The following is a 20,929-nucleotide window of genomic DNA, read 5'->3' as shown; positions in this document are numbered from 1 at the left end:
TCGCGGCGCAGTGACGCGTGTCGCGGCGCGATGCCGTGTCGCGACCCAGAGCGTTTATTGGTCAGTAGCGGCCCAGCACCGTGGCCAGCAGCGCCATCCGTATGTACATGCCGTTCTCCGCCTGCCGGAAGTACGCGGCGCGCGGGTCCGAGTCCACCTCCACGCTACGGAAACGCGGTATCAGCGCGCGCCGCCCCGCGGGCCCCGAGCGAACCCAGCGCAGGATCCCCGAACAAACCCGCCCGGAACCGCCCAGCCCCCCGCCCGCCCCGGGACCGCCGAACCCGCCCGCCCGGGACCGCCCAGCCCCCGCCCGCCCCGGGACCTCCGGCACCCCCCCCGGGACCCTCAGGATCCCCCTGGAACCAGACCCACGCGGAAGTCCTGACACCGCCCGGACCCAGCAGCCACCGCTCAACGTGGGTTGGCTCCCCCAAGGCCAGCAAGTGCAGCCCCCGCGGCTCCGAGCTCTCCCCAGCCCTGCCCAGCACACCGCAGCCCTTCCGCCCCTGACCCCCGGCGCCCTTCCCAGACACCCGCAGCACACCGCAGCTCCCATGGCCCTGCCAGCGCCCCAGTGACACCACTGCCCCAGCGACCCCACTGCCCCAGCTCCCCCAGCTCCCTCCCTTCTGCCCTGCATATTTCATCCCGTTCTCCCAGACATCCCCTCCAAACCTCCCCTGTCCCCCAGCACCCTGCAGCTGCCCCAGCCCTGTCCCCCCTCCCCACCTGATCTCGTTGACACGGGGCAGGGGGTGCATCACCACCATCCTCTCCTTGGCCCGGGTCATGATGTGGGGTGTGAGGATGAACTTCCCGAAGCACTGAGGGAGCACACAGAGCCCTGAGCGGGGCAGGGGGGTGCCTGGGCCCCCCGAGGGCAGCAGGAGCCAGGCTCCCCTCACTCACCGCCTCGTAGTCCTCGGCCCGCTGGAAGCGCTCCTTCTGGATGCGGGTCACGTAGAGCACGTCTGTGTCTGGCAGTGCCTCCTCGATGCTCCCAAACTCCTCCTGCACAGCACCGTGAGGTTGGGGGGACACAGGGCTGCAATGTGCGGGGGCCACCCCCCAGCCCGCCCCTCACCTGCTGGATGCCCCTGGAGGCCACGAAGCTGGTGATGTCGGCGGGCATGCGGAGCTCGGGCGGGGTGACGTAGCGCAGGTGGACGCGGTACAGGGTGAGCAGGCGGGCCAGGGAGTGCACCGTGCGCCCGTGCTTCAGGTCACCCACCATGGTGATCTGGGGACAGCGGTCAGCCCAGCCTGCCCAGGCCCCCCAGGGCCCGCACGGGGCCCCCTGAGCCCCCGGCCGTGGCTCTGGCCCCCCAGCTCACCGTCATGCCATTGACCGTGCCCAGCTCCTCGCGGATGGTGAAGATGTCCAGCAGCGCCTGCGTGGGATGCTCGCCCACCCCGTCCCCCGCGTTGATCACTGGCTTGCGGCAGTGCCTGGCGGCCAGCTGGGCAAGGCAGCAAGGCAGGGCAGGTGAGCACAGGCAGGACATAATTCCCATGGCCCCAGGGCAGCAGGAGCCTACCCCGGCCCAGCTGGGCACCACATCCCTGCCCATAGAGCAGGTCACCATCCCTGCCCTTGGGGCAGCGTCCCCGGTGCCTCCAGAGGAGGAGGCAGCTGCCCTGAGCCCCTCTCACCTCGACAGCGCCGGGCTGGGGGTGCCGCAGCACCAGCACGTCGGCGTAGCAGCACATGGTCTGCACGGAGTCAGCCAGCGACTCGCCCTTCTGCACCGAGGAGGTGGCCTCGCAGAAGGACAGCACGGAGCCTCCCAGGCGGCTCATGGCTGCCGCGAAGGAGCTGCTGGTGCGCGTGCTCACCTCGTAGAACATGCTGGCCATCACCTTCCCCTGCAGGGCCGGGCTGTCAGCTCGGGGAGCCCCGGCACCCCGCCTGGCACGGGGCTCCGTCGGGGTGCCCGGGCCTCTCTCGGGGTGCCCATGGCACAGGTGAGTGCTCTGGGCACGGCTCACCTTGAGGATGTCCAGGCTGCGCTCCTTCTGCACCAGCATGCGCAGGGTGTGTGCCACGTTGAACAGGTGGGACAGCTGTGGGGACAGGTGGCACCGGGGCTCAGCGGGGGCACAGGAGGCACCAGAGCCCCCAGAGCCCCCTGCCCGGCCGGCTGGGCACCTGCTCCTTGGAGAACTGCTGCACAGAGAGGACGTGCTGCCCAACCAGGGGGTGCAGCAGCGGGGAGGTCTGGAAGTGGAGGGCGCGCTGAGGGGACGTCTGGCGCGGGACGGGGCCCAGTGGGTGGAAGTGGCTGTCCTGGATCACTGCTGAATCTGTGGCACCGAGAGGAGCTGGTCAGCCTACAGGGGTGCCCTGAAGAACCCAGCCACCAGCCACAGACCCTGGATCCCCACTGTGGGCCCCTGCTGCACTCACCTGGTTCTGCTGCCTTCCTGCTGCTCTTCTCACGAGTGTCCTCAGCTGGGTGGGAGAGGGGAGCAGGGGTGTTAGGGATGTGGGGAGAGGTGGCACCCCAGGCCCTGCTGTTGTCCCAGCGTGCTGCCAGTGTGGCACAGCCCTGCTGGCACTTGGCAGCATCAGGTGAAACCAAGATGTGCTTGATGCCAGGGTGATGGTGAACCAGACAGGCAGTCCAAGCCCCACGATGTGCTGTGACCCTCTCCCTGCTCACCCTGCAGTTCCCAGCTGGCCGCCCCCAGGTCACACTGGCAGTGAGGGTCCCCAAGGTGCCACGCAGGCTGGGGCAGCAGGGAGTGGGCGGCATGGCCGTGCCCTGTCCTACAGCGCCCAGCCCTGGTGCTAGGTGCCACAAGGGGCCCATAGGGGGCACGCAGGCAGCCCGGAGCCTGCAGGGCACCTGGGGGAGGGGATGCACTCATGGGCTGCACGTGGTGCCAGCAGTGAGCCCCCCGATATTACCGGTGCCTCGGGCGCCCGGGCGGTGCGCAGCTCCCAGCCTCTGGAACGCTGAACGGGACACAAGGGCTGGCGTCAGCGGGGCCGCCCAGCCACGGTCCCAGCCCCGGCCCCCGGGAGCGTGCCCACTGCCCGCCCACCCCCCTACCTGGCAGCTCGGGGTCCGAGGCTCGGTGGATGCGGGGCGGGAGGTGGAAGCGCCCGTCGCCCGCGGGGCCAGGGCGGCGCGGGCTGGGCGCCCGTCCACGCAGCGCGTCACCAGCCACGGGCCGGGACTGCTCAGGGGGCTGCAACGAGAGACCAGGCTGGAGCTAGGGCACAGAGGGACCCCTGCCAGATCTGTGCACCCCAGTACCTTCACAGTCTCCTTGCTGGGGGCAACATGTGGCAGCAGCGCAGCTCCTGAGGTCCACTTCCTCACATCCTGTCCGTAGCCAGGGGGCACCAGCACCTGCAGCCACGGCAGGGATGGGATTAGGGAAATGGGGCCAGCACTGGGAGACCCCCTCTGTGATGGGAGACACCCTCAACACAGGAAGGAAAGGAGCCAGGACCTTACCTGCCCATCGATGTAGGCAACCTCCCCACGCAGGACGACCCTGCGCACTGTGCCCTTGACCTGCATGCCCTCAAAGGGGGTCCAACGGGCCTTGGAGAACACTGTGCTGCTGGGGATGATCCACTCCTGCTCCAGATCCACCTGCCAGGACAGCGGGTCAGAGGCAGAAGGGTGCGAGCTGGACCTGGGGCGGGAGGGCAAGGACACACCTCCACATAGGTGTCCTCCTGTGCTGGCAGCCCAAAGATCTTGCGAGGGTTCTCATAGAGGCGCTGCACAATGTCCTCCACGCTGAGCCTCCCCTCAGAGACGGCCGTCAGCAGCAGCGGCAGCATGGTCTCCAGGCCGGGGTACCCAGGGGGCGGCTCCTGCCCCTGCTTCTCCTCCAGCGTGTGGGGAGCTGCAGGATGGGGCTGGTCACGAGGGCTGTCCCCACTGCTTTCCCCACCCCACAGCCACCACCCCTGGGGACTAACCGTGGTCAGTGGCAAAGCAGTCGATGATGTCCATGTTCTCCCAGAGCGCCTCCACGTCCTGGCGGGTGCCCAGCTCTGGCCGCACGGCTGCACGGCCCTTCCCCAGGCGGCCCAGGTCGTCCTGGCTCAGGAACAGGTGGTGCGGGGCCACCTCGCACGTCACCGGGATCCCCCTCTGCTTGGCCGCCTTGATGAGGAGGATCTGGGGCAGCCGTGGTTAGTGGGGAACCCACAGGGCCCCGTGCTCCATCCCTGGAACCCAGAGCTCGCCCCACTCACCTCCTCCCTGCGGGCCACGTGGCAGATGTGGACAGGCCGCTGGTACAGCTGGGCCACCATCAGCACGGCGGCCACCGTCTGCCGCTCGGCGTGCGCCACGATGGGCAGGTGCCGCGGCCACTGCTCCAGGTGCTGGGGGGACAGGGCTGGTGGGCACCGGTGCCAGGAGCCATCTGCCCCGTGCCAGCCCCTGCCCCCCTGCTCACCTCCATCCACAGCGACACGTCGTCCATCCGCAGGCTGGAGAAGGTGTCGTTCAGGTACATCTTGAGCCCGGCGGCTGCCCCAGCCAGGGGGCCCAGAGTGCCAGCATTGTCCAGGGAAGCCCCCAGGAAGAGAGCAAAATCACAGCGGGCCCCAGCCTCAGCCAGCTGCACGACAAGAGGCAGTGGGTGCTGTGGTGGGACCAGTCCTACCACCAGCAAAGAGCCCACCATAGACAGTGAGCCCACCATGGGCAGCGAGCCCACCATAGCTGGCACAGGAGGGGATGTGAGCACCAGGCTGGCAGCGGCTCCTCACCTTCTGTGCCAAGGCGAAAGAGGTGGCATCGGTGACAGCAGGGCTGGTGTTGGGCATGGCACACACCATGGTGACACCCCCAGCCAGGGCAGCTGCTGTGCCTGATGCAAAGTCCTCCTTGTGGGTGCCACCCGGCTCACGGAGGTGGACGTGGACATCAATCAGGCCTGGGGAGTGTCAGTGTCAGCACTGGGCTGGCCACAGGGGACACGAGGGACAAGGCCATCCCCCCAGTGCAGCATGGAAACATCTCCACAGTGCCTGCAGATGTGCCCAGCCCAGCTCCCAGCACTGTCCCCATTCCATGCTGTGCCCTGGGGCCACCGAACACCCACCTGGCAGACGGATGAGCTTCTGGGACGTCATGCAGTCCACGTGCATCTTCAGTGGGGGGGCTGCCCCAATCTGGCCCAGTGCCTGCAGAAAGAGCAGCCGTGAGGCAGGACCCAGGGTCAGGAGCAGGGGCCAGGGTGATGATGCCTGTCTGAGCTGCACCCCAAAACCAACCCCCGCACAGTGCCACCCACACACAGCACCTGCCCCACAGCACCCACAGTAGGGCTTCTGCAACCCTGCTTTGCTCCCTTTCCTTGTACCCACGGTGCCCAGGTGCCCCAGCCCACCTCTACGAAGAGCTTTGTGCACTTGATATCGATGATGAGGGGCACGGAGTAGTCGACAGCCAGGCGCCGGGTGCGGTAGCCCTTGGTGACAAAGGAGGAGAGGCGGCGGCCCCCCAAGTTGCGCATGGACAGGTTAATGACCATCTCAAAGTGGTTCTCGGCCAGGTAGTCCAGGATGCTGCGCTGGCTCTCCCGGGCTCCAGCCTCGCTGCTGTCTGCCTCCTCAAAGTGCCAGTCCACAGCCTTCACCTGCAGGCAGTGACCCCGTCAGGGCCCTGCAGCACCCCAGCAGTGACCTGGCCCCGCAGGGAGGCCCCCAGCCCTGACCTTGATGCCATGCTCGGTGTAGAAGTCGGCAGTGCCAAGGCTGGCATACAGGTTGTAGCCGAGGCTCTCCAGCGTCCGCACCGTGGGCAGCAGCTCGCTCTTGTTCTGGAACCAAGCAGGGCCGGTCAGAGAGCAGAGAGAGAACCTCAGCCTCGCAGCAGCTTGGCCCCACATACCTTGTAGCTGCCGATGGTCAGCAGAATGTTCTTCTTGGGGATCTTGAAGCCGGTGCTGAGCATGGCCTTCAGGTACGCCTCGCAGCGGTTCTCCCCAAAGCAGGCAACCTCGCCCGTGCTGGTCATCTCCACACCCAGCACCACGTCAGCGCCCGCCAGGCGTGAGAAGGAGAACTGGGGCACCTGAGGGCAAGGGGATGCTCAGGGACTGCCTGGCCCTGCACCCCAGCCTGACCCCATGGCCCCCAGCTCACCTTGACACCAACGATGCCTGTGCCTGTCATCAGCCCCACAGGCTCCACATCCTCACCCATGATCACCTGGCTGGCCAGAGCCACCAAGTCTACGCCCAGGGTCTTGGAGACGAAGGGGAAGGAGCGGGAGACACGAACATTGCACTCTATCACCTTCAGCTGGTCATCCTGGAGAGAGGGGACAGGATGAGGCAGGGCTGGGGATGTGGGCTGTTCTCCCCTGGCCGTGCAGTGCCAGTCCCAGGTACCTTGGCAATGAGCTGCAGATTGAAGGGCCCTGTGACCTGCAGCTCCTGCCCAATGGCGTGGACGATGGCCTTGATGCGCTCCAGCGTCTTGGGGGTGATGTCCTGCGGGGGGGTCACCAGTGTGGCATCCCCCGAGTGCACCCCAGCGTTCTCCACGTGCTCCGAGATGGCGATGGCCACCACCACGCCGTCACAGGCCACCGCATCCACGTCGATCTCCTGTGAGCAGAACGTGGTCACAACCTGTCCCTGGGCTGGGGGCTGCGGCTTTCAGGGGGCACCCCATGGCTGGAGCAGCCTCCTGAACAGACCTTGGCCTCCTGGATGAACTTGGAAATGACAACAGGCTGCTCCTTGGACACAGCCACAGCGTTGCTCAGGAACTTCTCCAGGTCGCTGTCCGAGTACGCCACGTTCATGGCAGCCCCGCTCAGCACGTAGGAGGGGCGCACGACACACGGGTACCCCACCTTGCAGCAGAAGTGCTTGGCTGACTGCGGGAGAGAAGGAACTCAGCACACACACACAGAGCCACCCTGGGGCGGCCCTCTCCTGTTCGCTGGGCCCACCTCCATGTTGGAGAGCTCCTTCCAGAGGGGCTGGCTGATGCCGATGGAGTCCAGCAGGCGGGAGAACTTGAAGCGGTTCTCAGCAGAGTCGATGGCCTCCGGGGAGGTGCCCAGGATGCGGCACTGCTGCCGGTGCAGGGCCATGGCGATGTTATTGGGCAGCTGCCCGCCCATGGACAGGATCACACCCTCAGGGTTCTCCAGCTCGTAGATGTCCATCACCACCTGCAGCACGGTGTGGGGCAGGGGCAGAGCTGGGACAGAGCCATGGCAGCCCTCACCCAGCCCCGCCGCTGGCAGGCCCCAGCCCCCTCACCTCAAAGGAAATCTCGTCAAAGTAGAGGCGATCACACATGTCATAATCTGTGCTCACTGTCTCAGGGTTGTAGTTCACCATGATTGTCTTGAAGCCCATCTATTGGGGGTGGGACAAGGTGAGCCCAGAGCCCCCAACCCCTACCCAGCCCTGTCCTCTGAGCAGGGACACCCACCCCTCACTCCACAGGGAGCTGGGGCCCGCCTGACCTTGCGGAGCTCCTGGATGCAGCCAACAGCACACCAGTCAAACTCCACACTGCTGCCGATGCGGTAGACACCGGAGCCGATGACCATGACGTGGGGCTCACGGAAGGCCAGGTCGTGCTCAGAGCCGTTGTAGGTCAGGTACAGGTAGTTGGTTTGGGCTGGCCACTCTGCAGCCACGGTGTCGATCTGCTTCACCACCGGCAGGATCTTCAGGTCGCGCCGCATCTTCCGCACGGCCAGCTCGGTGCTGCACAGAGCTGGGTGAGCGCCAGGAACGAGGCAGGGAGCAGAACAGGGCCGTCCCCTCCCCGTCTCACCTGAGCACGGCCTGGGCCACCTGCTTGTCGGAGAAGCCGAGCTGCTTGGCGCGCTGGAGCACGGCAGGGGGCATGGTGCCCTGCTGGCCGCGGTAGGACTCCAGCAGCACCGCGTGGTCCGTGATGTTCTTCATCTTGTGCAGGAACCAGCGGTCAATCTTGGTCAGCTCGTAGAGCCGCTCGATGGAGTACCCAGCCCGCAGCGCCGCTGCCAGCACGAAGATCCGCTTGTCCGTCGGCGTCTCCAGCTCCTGCCAGGCCAGGGGCTGAGGGTGGCCGAGGGGGGCAGGTGGCCACCTCTCCCCCCAGAATGGCACAGCCAGCACCAGTGCTCACCATGTCTGAGACCGGCTTCACCGTGTGATCAAAGCCCACGCAGTTCTCGTCCACCATCCTCAGAGCCTTCTGGAACGCCTCCTCAAAGTTCCTCCCAATGGCCATGACCTCCCCTGCAGAAGGTGGGGTGAGCAGGCAGGTCCTGTGCCCACCATGTGCCCCACCGGTGCCGTCCCCCTGCGCTCACCCACGCTCTTCATGGAGCTGCCAATCTTGGTGCTGACGCGCAGGAACTTGCTGAGGTCCCAGCGCGGGATCTTCACCACGCAGTAGTCCAGGCTGGGCTCAAAGCTGGCCGTGGTGGAGTTGGTGACGGAGTTCCTGAGGAGGTGACGGGGTCAGCAGCTGGGGCCGTCCCACCAGGGCAGCACCCTGTCCCACAGTGTGGTGGTACCTCACCTGAGGAGGGGCAGGGGGATGCCCAAGGCGAGTTTGGCAGCCACATAGGCCAGCGGGTAGCCAGTGGCCTTGCTGGCCAGGGCCGAGCTGCGGGAGAGCCGGGCGTTCACCTCGATGATGTAGTACTGTGGGCAGCAGGCAGGCAGGGTCAGTGGGGGCCGTGGAACAGGCCAAGCCAGGGACACGGTGACATGGCCAGACCCACGGTGTCCCAGGGGTGCTGCAGCGCAGGGGCCTGCTGTGCCACAGCCTCGTGGGACAGCTGGGGCCAGATCCCCCAGGGCGAAGCTGGCTGGGGATTGGGAGAGGGAGCCAGAACCCGCAGGGGGCTGCAAGTACCTGCTCGGACTCGGGGTTGAGGGCAAACTGGATGTTGCACTCGCCCACGATGCCCAGGTGCTGCACCACCTTGATGGCTGTGCGCCTCAGCATGAAGTACTCAGTGTCATTGAGGGTCTGGCTGGGTGCCACCACAATGGACTCGCCCGTGTGGATCCCCAGCGGGTCCAGGTTCTCCATGTTGCACACCTGACAGCAGAGGGGTCACTGCTCCACATGCTGTCCCTGGTGAGTTCCTCCCAGTTCCCACCACATCCTCCCCTGCCCAGCCAGGACTGGAATACACGGGGTGTCCCACGGGGTGGACACCCCAGCATAGGGGTGCAGGGCTCTGTTCACAGGGTGCAGCTCCCAATGGCACACAGCAGCTGTGCCAGCACCACCAGAGGCACTGGGGAGCCCTCCCTGGGGACAAGGTGCAGGACAAGCCCTCAGCCCCTGCCCCACGCCCATCTCTCTGCAGCAGCCCAGGGCCTCCCTCCATCCCATACCGTGATGCAGTTGTTGTAGGCATCCCGCACCACCTCGTACTCAATCTCCTTCCAGCCTTTCAGGGACTTGTCCACCAGCACCTGGGAGGTGTGGGTGAAGGCCTGGCTCACCAGAGCCACCAGCTCCTCCCGGTTGTTGGCGAAGCCGGAGCCCAGCCCTCCCAGGGCGTAGGCAGAGCGCACCAGCACCGGGTACCCCAAGCGCTCAGCTGCTGCTTGTGCCTGCAGGGAGCAATGGGGTCAGCAAGAGGAAGGGCAGGAACAGCGAGGGTCAGGAACAGGAGGGACAGGACCCTGCCCTGCCCCACAGCCCCCCTGAGCACCCCAGACCTGCTCCAGGGAGGCAGCAGCCTCGCTGGGCGCCACGTGCTCCCCGATCTCCTCCATCTTCTCCACAAAGACCTTGCGATCTTCTGTCATCTCAATGGAGGCCACGGGGGTGCCCAGCACCCGCACGCAGTACCGCTCCAGGACGCCCGCCTTGGTCAGCTCCACGCCACAGTTGAGGGCTGTTTGCCCCCCAAAGGTCAGCAGCACCCCATCAGGCCGCTCGTTCCGGATCACCTGGGGGCACGGGGAGGTGGGACAGAAGCCACGGTGCGTCCTGTACTTTCCAGCTGCCTCCTCACCTGTGCTGCCCCCCAAGCGCCTTCCAACCCCATCCAGCCCTACCTGCACCAGGTTCTGGGCCATTCTCCAGGCCAGCCCCCTCGATCCCCCAGCTCTGCCATCCCTGCATTCCCAAACTGCCCTCTCCCAGCCAGCATCCCGCAGTGCTCACCTGGGTGACGTACTCAGGGGTGATGGGCAGGAAGTACACCTTGTCTGCCAGTCCCTTGGAGGTCTGCACGGTGGCGATGTTGGGGTTGATCAGCACCGTCTGGATGTTCTCCTCCTTCAGCGCTTTGATGGCCTCATGGGGAGCAGAGGGGTCACTGCTGGTGGCCCTGGGTCCCTGTGGCCACTACCAACCCCTGCCCTGGGACTGGCACACACCTGTGACCCTGAGTAATCAAACTCTCCTGCCTGCCCAATGGAAAGGCCACCGGAGCCCAGGATCAGCACCTTGCGAGGCCGAGCTGCCTCTGAGTCCCCCGCTGGTGCCTTGGTGTAGGTCAGCCACTCCTGCAGGCGCTCCCGCACTGGGGGGATGTGGCACGCTGGGGACAGGGCTGGGGACACGCACAGCCCCGTCCTGCAGCCCTTGGCCCACAGTCCCGGCCGTCCTCACACTCACACCCACCTGTCCGGGCGCTGCCCTGCCCGTCCCGCAGGTCCCGAGCCGCCTCCACAAAGACATCGAAGAGACCCTCCAGGTCCATGGGGCCGGCGCAGTGCTCGGGGTGGAACTGGACACTGTGGAGGGGGTCAGGCACGGCACACCCCACAGCCCCCCAGCCCCCTGCTGCAGCCCCAGGCCCACCTGAAGAAGGGCTTGTTCTGGTGGACGAGGCCCTCGTTGGAGGCGTCGTTGGCGTTGGTGAAGAGCGGCAGCCAGCCGGGCGGGAGGCTGCCCGCCTGCACGGCGAAGCCGTGGTTCTGCGCCGTGATGAAGCAGCGCCGCGTGTCCTCGTGCACGCAGGGCTGGTTGTGCCCGCGGTTCCCGTACCTGGGAGGGGATGCGGCTATGATATTTTCTGAAAAATCCTTTCCTTGGGATTTTTTCTCCTGAGAAGCTGGGAGGCCTCAGGAACAAAATGTAAACAATGGTTATCTGCTGCTGTGGAATGCAACAGGTGCATCTGTGATTGGTCCCATGTGGTTGTTTCTAATTAATGGCCAATCACAGTCCAGCTGTCTGGACTGTCTCAGTCAGTCACAAGCCTTTGTGATCATTCTTTTTCTATTCTTAGCTAGCCTTCTAATGAAATCCTTTTTTCTATTCTTTTGGTATAGTTTTAATATAATAGATATCATAAAATAATAAATCAAGTCTTCTGAAACCTGGAGTCAGATTCTCTTCCCTCACCCTGGGACCCCTGCAAACGCCATCACAAAGGCACACACACAGCTGTCAGCCAGCCCCGCAGCCGGGAGCCCTGTGCTCACTCTGAGCCACATTTGTTGCAGTTCATTTGGGGGATCCCCAGGGAGCCCCCTAAACTGTGTGTTCACTGGTAGCAGCAGGCAGGCAAGGACTCCACACGGCTTCTGAGGGTGCTCATTAGATTAGGGTGCTAATTATTGGGGGTCCCACCCCCGGGAGCAGCATGGCTTCTTAGGGAGAAGGGGGGAAGGGGAAGGCAGGGGGAGACAGGGAGAGCCCAGGGGGAAAAGGGCCAAGAGAGGAAAAGGCTAAGAGAGACTCTGGTCTCCCTCGCACAGCTCAACAGGGAGATTCTAAGTGGGCATGGAATAAGACTGGGGTCAATGGGATTACAGATCCATGATACTGCAGGGGAGGATCACAGGCTTGGAATAAACCGTACATTTTCAAGGGGTGAGACAGAGCAAACCATTTAACTATTTAAAATGTAACACCACACACACTCACTTCATCTTGTAGGTAGAGGCACCGAGGGCCAGGGCAAGCAGCTGGTGGCCCAGGCAGATGCCAAAAATGGGCTTGGGCTGGGGTGCATCCAGCAGCTGGCGTAGGCTGGACACTGTCTCCTGGCAGAGCTGTGGGTCCCCAGGGCCATTGCTGATGAACAGCCCATCAAAGTCTGTGTCAAGAGAGCAGCAGGGTCAGAGTGGGGCCCCTAGCCCCTCAGCATTACAGAGGGGTCCCCAAGGTGCCCACAGGCTCACTGCAGGCACTCCTGGCTACCAGCAGAGAAGCATCCAGAGCCCACGGCTCCCCTGACACCCCAGCAGGGTTACAACCAAGGTGTTCTGACCCCATTCAGGTGGCAGCAAGGCCCTGCCAGTCCCCTATGGTGCCCCGAGCCACACCAATACCCCAGTCCAGAGTCCCCCATACCAACCACAGCAAGGCATCCCATGGCCCTGCTCCTGTGGTGCCACACTGAGGGCCCGAGCCCCAAAGCCCCCAGGAATGATGGCACCAAGGCTCCCTACCCCACAGGACACAGGTGAGCAGGACACAGGTGCCTGCTGTCCCCAGCACTGAACATGCAGACAGGGCCAGACCCCATTCCCCCCACCCCCCCGGTGGGATCCCAGATTGTCCCCAGCCTCTGCCACCTCACCTGCAGCGTCCAGCGGGTGGTCCCAGGGCACCACAGTGACAGTGGCCCCCCGCTTGCACAGGCACCGTATCTGGTTGTTCTTCAGGCCACAGTCGAGGGCAGTGACACGCAGGGACCCGCCCGGGTTGAACACTCGCGGTGCCTGCGGGAGGGGAGCGGATCACCCAGGCTGCTGCTGGGGCCAGCCCCTCACAGCCAGGGCTGCACAGCCCCTCCGCAGCCCCCGGCCCGCTCAGACCCCAGCACACCTTCAGCGACACCTCCTGCACCAGGTGCTTCGTGTTGGGGTCCTCAAAGCAGACGCTCCCCTCGGGGGTCCCATCCGGCACCAGCTTCCCCAGCAGCGTCCCCTTCTCGCGGATCTTCTTTGTCAGCGCCCGGGTGTCCACCCCTGCGAGTGGGCTGTGAGACACAGCCCCACAGCCCCAGCCCACCGCAGCAGGACCCCAAATTCCAACAGAGGCTCCAACCCCAGGTGGGCAAAGTTCAACAGAGACGGGTCTGCTTTCAGAGCTTGCAGACACACAGCCCCCACCCCACTCTGCTGTCTCCCCAGTCCCACCTTCCAGCCCGGGGATGTTCTGCTCCTTCAGCCACTGGTCCAGGGACTGGGATGCGCTCCAGTGGCTCGGGGTCTCTGAGCACTCGCCCACCACCAGCGCGGCCACGTGGATCTTGCTGGACTCAAACCACTGCAGGGACAGATGGTGAGCAGGGCAAGGCAGAGGGTCACCAGCCGAGGAGAAACCCCATGGAACACAGACCCCATTCCCAGAGCACAGGACCAACCCTCCCACTGCTGGGCTGCCACCTGCCCCCACCCTGCGCACAGCTATCACAGCAAGGCTGAGCCTTAGTCCAGCCAAGTCCCTGGATCGAGGAGCCCCAGAATGGGGTGTCCAGGCCCCCACAGCACTGCTGGACCGCAGCTCACTGCCCACATGGCCCATGCTAGGGAGCCCTCAGGTTGGCACAGCTGCAGCACAAACCAAGCCCATGGGGAAGCACCACTCCCACCGGCCACAGCCTCGCCAGTGAGGCCCAGCCACACCGGCATGTCCCGTGCCGTGGCATCAGGGCACTGGCTCCTGGAAGCACAGGCCACAGCACAGACCCACCCAGCACAGCCCAGAGAGGGCTGCTGACATGAGACCCCGCAGGGTGGGCGTGGGGAGGCCAGCGGGGCATGGCCGCAGCAGGGCTGGACTCTGCCCCGGGACAGATGGCGTGGAGGCCAAGGGACTGGAGGGGGCTGGGGCCTGAGCAGCCCCTCTGGCACAGGGGTTTGAGATTCCCACCCTGCAACAGAGCCCCGCTGAGGAAACACACGGCCCGCAGCCCACGGGCTGCCAGGGACACACGGCCCGCAGCCCACGGGCTGCCAGGGACACACGGCCCACACCCCACACACGGCCCGCACCCCACACACGGCCCGCACCCCACACACGGCCCGCACCCCACGGGCTGCCAGGGCACCCCGACCCCAGCGCTCGGGGGTCTCCCCAGTCCAGCCTCGGCCCTCCCCATGTCAGACCCCACTGCAACCCTGCAGCGTCGGAGCCAAACCTCTCCGCGCCACCAGGTGCCACTCGCTGTGCCCTGGCACCGTCCCGCCCTGCCACCTCGTGCCACCCTGCAGCGTCCCGTAGTGCCACCGCCACAGCGGCACCGGGGCGGGACACGCAGCCCCCCTGCTCACCCTGCTGAGGCCGAAGGCGCCGGGCTCGTCCCGGGGCACGCCGTAGTTACCGACTAGCGGGTAGGTGAGCACCAGGATCTGCGCCTTGTACGAGGGGTCGGTGAGGGCCTCGGGGTACCCCACCATGCCGGTCTGGAACACTGCGGGGATGGGCACGGGGTGATGGGGGCACCGGGCCGGGCAGAGCCGGGCCCATCCCGGCCCCGCGCCCCGGACAGGCCCCACGGCGGGGCCCCGGGCGGAGGGAGGCGCCGGGCAGGATCCGCTCCTTCCCGCTCCCGCTCCCTGCCGCGCCGCCCGACGGCATCTCGGCCCCTGGACACACTCACCGACTTCCCCCGCGGCCGCGGCCCCGACGGCCCCGAAGGGGCGGCCGGGCAGCACCGACCCGTCCTGCAGCACCAGCCGGGCCATGGCGCCGCCACGTGCGCTCCGCTCCGGGACTCCGCGGCGGCGCCCGAGCCGGGTGAGCCCGCCCGGCTGCAGCGGCGGCGGGAGGATCCGGGGCGGGGCGGCAACGGCACCACCCCCGGGGCGGGACAGCGGCACCTGGCGCACCGGCGATGGCGGGGCGATGAGGAAAGCATCGAGCCAGGACCCGACCGCCGGTTGGTGGGGCACGGCCGGAGATGCTGGCACAGGCGAGCACCGGAGCCCCGGCGGTATCAGGCCAGGCTCAAGGCTGGACAGGGAGCTGGCGGTCCTGGACCGCAGGAGCTGCTCCAAAATAGATAGGAAAAGGCGAATAGAACACTTTTGAGTTAACAGCACATCCCATGAGTTCAATCTATTTTTGGCACTCGTACACCAGGGGAGAGCGCGAACGCAGTCCCCCACTACCACAAATTATGCAGTCGAGTTTCCCGCATTTGGGGAAATCGCAGGGGTCAGCACACCCGGAGTGCAAGGGATGAGCCTCGCCCTGGGAAAACCACCTGCCTGATCATGGTGTCTCCCCCTGCCAGGTAAGTATGCCCGAGCCGCCCCAACGCCCGCCCGCCCCGCCCGCCGCACGCCCGCCCAGCACACGCCCGGCACGGCCCGGCCCCGCTCCCGCCCGGCCCCGCGCTGCGGCCCGGCCCGCACGGCCCGGCACGGCCCGGCCCGCGCCAAGCCCGCGGACGCGCCGGGACAGCGCGGGTTTGGCGCGGGATCGGGCCCGGCATGCCGCGCGGCGAGGCTAAATTTGCATGGACACGCCCCTTACCGGTCCCGGGCGCTATTGCCGCTTCGGCCGCGCGCTCCCACTGCCCCGCCCCCCTACCCGGCCACTCCAGGCCCCGCCCCTCGCCGACCGGAACTGGCTGCCGGTCCCGGTCCCGGTCCCGGTCCGGGTCCCGGTCCTGGTCCCGGTGCCGGTGCCGTGCTGCTGCCCGGGACTCGGTGTCAGGGCACAGCGGGGCCGGGCTGGAGGCGCAGCAGGGCGCGGCCAGCACGGGAGTGCCAGCGGGAGCGGAGCCGCGGGGCAGCGCAGGGCCCGGGGGTGACCGGGGCTGTGTCAGGGACACCGAGAGCTCCGCTGGTGGCTGGGCCTGCCCAGGGAAGGGGACACGGGGCTCCGAGAGACCGGCGGGGCTGCGCAGGACCTCGCTGGGTGGCAGTGCTGGCACTGGGCTCAGCACTGGTGACAGGGTGGCACCTCGCTGGGTGGCAGTGCTGGTACTGGGCTCAGGGCAGGGTGGCACCTCGCTGGGTGGCAGTGCTGGCACTGGGCTCAGGGCAGGGTGACAGGGTGGCACCTCGCTGGGTGGCAGTGGCCAGCACTGGGCTCAGCACTGGTGACAGGGTGGCACCTCGCTGGGTGGCAGTGCTGGCACTGGGCTCAGGGCAGGGTGACAGGGTGGCACCTCGCTGGGTGGCAGTGCCGGCACTGGGCTCAGCACCGGTGACAGGGTGGCACCTCGCTGGGTGGCAGTGGCCAGCACTGGGCTCAGCACAGTCCAGGACAGCACACGCACAGGGTGGCACCTGCACAGTCTGTTGCGTTGTGATTTCAGGGTTTACCTCAGAACCTCGGGCCCCTCCCCCGATCATTCCCTGCCAGGTGTGTCAGTCACCTCTCCTTCCCCCTCCCAGCACTGTCTGTCAATCCTGGCATGCCAGAAGAGTGATTGGCAGATCCAAAGGATGCCCTCTACCCCTGGGGGGCACTGGGCCATCCAGGTGTCCTTTGTCCCTTTGTCCCTCCCCTCCTGTCCCTGCTTGGTGGCTCCCGACCCCTTCCCTGCCCCTCTCCCCGGGGTTCAAAGGAGCAGCAGCCACGGGCTCAGGGAGTTCTGTTGGAGCTGGTGCTGCATTCAGAGCCCTGTGGGCCAGAATAAAGCTCTGGATCCAAACCCTCCATCAGAACCGACTCCTTTCCTTCACCATCGCCTTAAAGCTTCTGCACAGAGGGAAACCTGAGGAGCAGCCCCTGGTATGGGGGAAGCTCCACCACCACCACCAGAGCTCCTGCAGGCCTGGACTTGTCCCCATGGGCCCAGCTGCAGCTCCCAGCCGCCCAAGTGTCTGTGGGGTGAAACACCACACACCAGCCAGCAAAAGTGTCTGTGGGGTGAAACACCACACCCCAGCCAAAAGTGTCTGTGGGGTGAAACACCACACACCAGCCAGCCCAAAGTGTCTGTGGGGTGAAACACCACACACCCAGCCAGCCCAAAGTGTCTGTGGGGTGAAACACCACACACCAGCCAGCCAAAAGTGTCTGTGGGGTGAAACACCACACACCCAGCCAGCCAAAAGTGTCTGTGGGGTGAAACACCACACACCAGCCAGCCAAAAGTGTCTGTGGGGTGAAACACCACACACCCAGCCAGCCAAAAGTGTCTGAGGGTGAAACACCACACACCCATAGAGCCAAAAGTGTCTGTGGGGTGAAACACCACAGTGCTGCTGTTTGGTTCAGCACCAAGGGCCAGAAAAACCAAGGCATGTCCCGTCCACAATATTGGTAATATTCCAATAACGGAGTTCTTCAATTATTGGAATAAAGGCAGAGAGTCCAGTGGAGCACACATCCACGGGGTTTTCTCTCTCGGGTTTTTTGAGGGCGCAGCCTCCTTTTCTCCTAACTCCCACTGCACGTTGCCCTCTTCCTTTCCCCATTGGCAGAGGCTCCAGGAAGGCGCAGCCCTCCCGACCCACCTGCCGCATCTTCCCCCCTTGAACCCGTTATTTTACCCCAAAGTTCAGAAGCTCAGCCTCGTGCAGACCCTTGTCTCCTTCAGGAGCCCAACTCTCTGGGCTCTGCAGCAAACCAGCTGCCCAAGGTCAGCAGAGGCATTCAGACCCATTCCAGGGACGTTAACACCCACAGCTTCACCCACAAAAGGATTTGTGAAGACATTAGCGCACATCTTTCCTGTCATGACCAAGGCCCACAAGAAGGGCAGGAGTTATCCCTATGAAAAACGACAATCACATGTTTTTGAAATTTTAAAAATTTAATAGTAATAAAATAGTTATAAAAATAGTAATATAATAAGAGTAACAATAATAATTTGGACAATTTGAATTAGAACAATATGAGACAATAGAAACAAAGAGTTACGGACGTCTGGGTACCTTTTCTGGGCAACACAAGCCTAAAAAGGACACCCGTTAACAAAGGATTAACCCTTAAAAGCAACAGCCTGTTGCATATTCATACAGCTCATCCATGATGCATAAATTCCATTCAAACACGGGATTCTGTCTGGTCCGTGTCAGCTTCTTCCTCTGAATCCTGACGGCGCCATCCTGCCCGAGTGAGGCGGGAAGTTCCTTTCTGATAATGGAGCAATAAATTCTCTTTCTCTGAAAGATTTAGGTGTCCTGTGGCTGCTGTCTCAGTGAGAGTCCTTCCTTTAGAAAAAAAGTATCCTATATAGCATAGTTTCTATTTTAACATTATGTTATAAACTGAAACTATATTTAACACACTTACTTTAGAGAATTAATACAGCATCACTTTTTAGCACAACACATATAATATTCATTTCAACATTTGTGAAAAGCCAATCATAAAATACGAATTTTTCACATCCCTCATGCCGCAATGAAGAATTCGTGCTCAACGAGCACCCAGAGGTGCTGCGGAGCTCGATTTGATTTCTGGGTGTCATTGGCCAGCCCCGATCCGGACGGAATGTCTGCTCGCATCCGTGCCAGCGATGGGAGCGGGGTGCGGAGCGCGCCCTAAAGCCAAAGCGAGCGCGGGCGGGCCGGGGCCGCTCGGAGCGCGGCTGGGCCGGGAGCGGGGAGCGAAAGAGGCGAAAGGCGAGCGCTGCCGAGGGGCTGCGGATTGCTGGCGGCTCCGCACGGCCGGGGCAGCGACGGGCTGAGGCAGGCAGAGAGCGAGCGCGCCGAGCGGCGGCTGGGGGACAGGCTAAAACCCTAAATAACCGCGTACAGACATGTTAAAGATGTTAATGATACAGAGTAGACAAAGAGCGATTGTAACATTGATTCTGTTTTTAAACCGCGAATACCAGGGGAGAGCGCGAACGCAGTCCCCCACTACCACAAATTATGCAGTCGAGTTTCCCGCATTTGGGGAAATCGCAGGGGTCAGCACACCCGGAGTGCAAGGGATGAGCCTCGCCCTGGGAAAACCACCTGCCTGATCATGGTGTCTCCCCTGCCAGGTAAGTATGCCCGAGCCGCCCCAACGCCCGCCCGCCCCGCCCGCCGCACGCCCGCCCAGCACACGCCCGGCCCCGGCCCGGCCCCGCTCCCGCCCGGCCCCGCGCTGCGGCCCGGCCCGCACGGCCCGGCACGGCCCGGCCCGCACCAAGCCCGCGGACGCGCCGGGACAGCGCGGGTTTGGCGCGGGATCGGGCCCGGCATGCCGCGCGGCGCTGTAAATTTGCATGGACACGCCCTCCGCCGCGGCAGCGCCGTTACCGGTCCCGGGCGCTCCCGCCGGCCGTGGCCAGGACTGCGCCGTCTCCGCGCTCGCCGTCTCCGCGGGAGGGTCGCCTGGACAGCTCCAGCGCGGCCTCTTGATACAAAATTTCAACAGCCAAACCGAATTTTATTTTTGTATCTTTTATTTGAAAGAAAACAAGCAAGCAGCGCTGGGTGGCCGGGGAGTCGTCGCTCCACGCACGGTGCACACCGCTTACAAGTTCACCAGGGTATATGTACTGTTTCTAAGCCTAGAACGCATTGTCCAGTGTGCTTGGTTAGTCCGACTCAGCAAATATCAATAAGCTGGGATCAGCCATTTAATAATCTTTCCAGGTGGTTGTTGGCTTCCTGTCTTTTTTGTGGTCATCTGAAGGGAGGCATTTCACCCGTGTCTCCTGCAGAGTTTTTGTCTGGTATCAGTGCATCAAGCTCTTTATTATACATAAGCGTTAGTTGCTTTTTTGCAATATCCCTTAGCTTAACCACCACTTCCTCTATTTTATTCTAAGCATCAATCGTTTTTGCTACCTCATCTCTTTACTATGCTTCTTCTATTTTTTTGTTCAATGCTTTATTTGGTCAGAAAGTTTCAAACCCGTTCCTTGTAGTTATCCCAGGGAACTGGGATAACTTTTGCAGCAGCAGATACACGCATTTGCTGATTCCATTGTCAATTGACACGAATCACAAAAAACATTTTTCACACTCTCCTTGCCGGGGCCGGTCCCTCATTTGCCCAGCCCTGCCGAGCGCTGACGCCCTGGGTTGATCCACCTCCTGTCCCCCTGCTGTGGGGCTGGCCCTTGGGTCGGTGCTCGGTCCAGCTCCTGTCCCTGTGCCGTGGGGCTGGCACGGAGACGGCGCGGGCGGGGTGCGGATGGGGCCGGCAAGGCGGGGAGGTGACCCCGCAGCCACGGCCACGGCCGGCGGGAGCGCCCGGGACCGGTAACGGCGCTGCCGCGGCGGAGGGCGTGTCCATGCAAATTTACAGCGCCGCGCGGCATGCCGGGCCCGATCCCGCGCCAAACCCGCGCTGTCCCGGCGCGTCCGCGGGCTTGGTGCGGGCCGGGCCGTGCCGGGCCGTGCGGGCCGGGCCGCAGCGCGGGGCCGGGCGGGAGCGGGGCCGGGCCGGGGCCGGGCGTGTGCTGGGCGGGCGTGCGGCGGGCGGGGCGGGCGGGCGTTGGGGCGGCTCGGGCATACTTACCTGGCAGGGGAGACACCATGATCAGGCAGGTGGTTTTCCCAGGGCGAGGCTCATCCCTTGCACTCCGGGTGTGCTGACCCCTGCGATTTCCCCAAATGCGGGAAACTCGACTGCATAATTTGTGGTAGTGGGGGACTGCGTTCGCGCTCTCCCCTGATAATTCCGGTTAAGGACAGATGTAGCAATACTAAATTGGACTTCGTATTCTCTCGCTGTGTTTGATTTCTAGCGGGACTTGAGTCGCGAGCACTGGTCGCTTTGGCGGTGACACAGCAGTGCACACCCTGCGCCGCATCCAGGATGGGGTAAGGGCCACGGGAGCCGTGGGATCTGGGACCCGCGGGTGCAGGAGGCGACCAGCGAGGACTCTGGGATTCCCCGGCAGGACCGGAAAGCAGCGAGGGCAGTCCGGTCGTGCCCTCGGTGTGCGGTTCGAGGATAGCCGGGGGTTCAGGGGCATCCCACAGCATGCTCTCCGAACAGGCCGTGCCGGCGCCCGGGAGACAGATCCCCATTCCCTGCAGTAATTGGCAGTAGATCTCTAAAGGGGGCCCAAGGACTTCTGCCATCGAAGCCGGGATGATCCCGGCCTGTCCCACGCTGTGTCTGCAGGAGCAGGGAAACACCCCGGTG

At 64.3% G+C, this 20,929-nt stretch overlaps 1 protein-coding gene and 3 non-coding genes across 6 annotated transcripts; 1 reads left to right on the top strand and 3 right to left on the bottom strand.

Annotated features, from left to right (window-relative positions):
* Nucleotides 1-13: 13 nt before the first annotated feature.
* Nucleotides 14-15,160, bottom strand: CAD (carbamoyl-phosphate synthetase 2, aspartate transcarbamylase, and dihydroorotase). Of its 3 annotated transcripts, none has more exons than XM_030945236.1 (45): nucleotides 14,532-15,160; nucleotides 14,203-14,342; nucleotides 13,066-13,195; nucleotides 12,752-12,894; nucleotides 12,504-12,645; nucleotides 11,846-12,017; nucleotides 10,775-10,960; nucleotides 10,595-10,707; nucleotides 10,348-10,493; nucleotides 10,133-10,264; nucleotides 9,682-9,915; nucleotides 9,352-9,573; nucleotides 8,861-9,049; nucleotides 8,522-8,646; nucleotides 8,310-8,443; nucleotides 8,123-8,235; nucleotides 7,787-8,037; nucleotides 7,470-7,716; nucleotides 7,261-7,359; nucleotides 6,945-7,169; nucleotides 6,687-6,869; nucleotides 6,376-6,594; nucleotides 6,128-6,295; nucleotides 5,874-6,056; nucleotides 5,698-5,802; nucleotides 5,371-5,619; nucleotides 5,083-5,164; nucleotides 4,748-4,914; nucleotides 4,432-4,596; nucleotides 4,226-4,357; nucleotides 3,947-4,148; nucleotides 3,680-3,870; nucleotides 3,471-3,611; nucleotides 3,267-3,362; nucleotides 3,060-3,198; nucleotides 2,915-2,962; nucleotides 2,411-2,455; nucleotides 2,153-2,307; nucleotides 1,993-2,067; nucleotides 1,657-1,869; nucleotides 1,338-1,463; nucleotides 1,088-1,243; nucleotides 913-1,014; nucleotides 733-827; nucleotides 14-164 (listed from the first exon to the last, which is right to left on the bottom strand). In XM_030945236.1, the coding sequence occupies exons 1-45, from the start codon at nucleotides 14,614-14,616 to the stop codon at nucleotides 62-64; spliced, it is 6,768 nt and encodes a 2,255-aa protein (XP_030801096.1). In that variant the 5' UTR covers nucleotides 14,617-15,160; the 3' UTR covers nucleotides 14-61. The 3 variants fall into 3 exon arrangements, with proteins under 3 accessions (XP_030801096.1, XP_030801097.1, XP_030801098.1); XM_030945237.1 differs by having other exon boundaries at nucleotides 3,060-3,186; XM_030945238.1 differs by lacking the exon at nucleotides 2,915-2,962.
* LOC115902869 lies at nucleotides 15,011-15,175 on the bottom strand. The gene has a single exon (XR_004060662.1). It is a non-coding gene; the product is annotated as a U1 spliceosomal RNA (small nuclear RNA).
* A 3,496-nt stretch (nucleotides 15,176-18,671) lies between these two features.
* On the bottom strand, nucleotides 18,672-18,835 carry LOC115902867. The gene has a single exon (XR_004060660.1). It is a non-coding gene; the product is annotated as a U1 spliceosomal RNA (small nuclear RNA).
* A 1,453-nt stretch (nucleotides 18,836-20,288) lies between these two features.
* LOC115902863 lies at nucleotides 20,289-20,452 on the top strand. The gene has a single exon (XR_004060657.1). It is a non-coding gene; the product is annotated as a U1 spliceosomal RNA (small nuclear RNA).
* Nucleotides 20,453-20,929: the final 477 nt, after the last annotated feature.

Source organism: Camarhynchus parvulus, chromosome 3 (genome assembly GCF_901933205.1).
Source record: "Camarhynchus parvulus chromosome 3, STF_HiC, whole genome shotgun sequence".
Taxonomy (NCBI): Eukaryota; Metazoa; Chordata; class Aves; order Passeriformes; family Thraupidae; genus Camarhynchus; species Camarhynchus parvulus.
The sequence above is the reverse complement of the archived record's forward strand: the minus strand, read 5'-3'. Positions and strand labels throughout refer to the sequence as shown.

Excerpts from the sequence above, each read along its gene's own strand:
- CAD (XM_030945236.1), bottom strand. The coding sequence starts at position 14,616 with ATGGCCCGGCTGGTGCTGCAGGACGGGTCGGTGCTGCCCGGCCGCCCC. Across the intron at positions 8,647-8,860 it reads TCAACCCCGAGTCCGAGCAG|TACTACATCATCGAGGTGAA; the intron begins GTACTTGCAGCC and ends TGCTGCCCACAG. Across the intron at positions 165-732 it reads CCCCGTGTCAACGAGATCAG|CGTGGAGGTGGACTCGGACC; the intron begins GTGGGGAGGGGG and ends GCGTTTCCGTAG.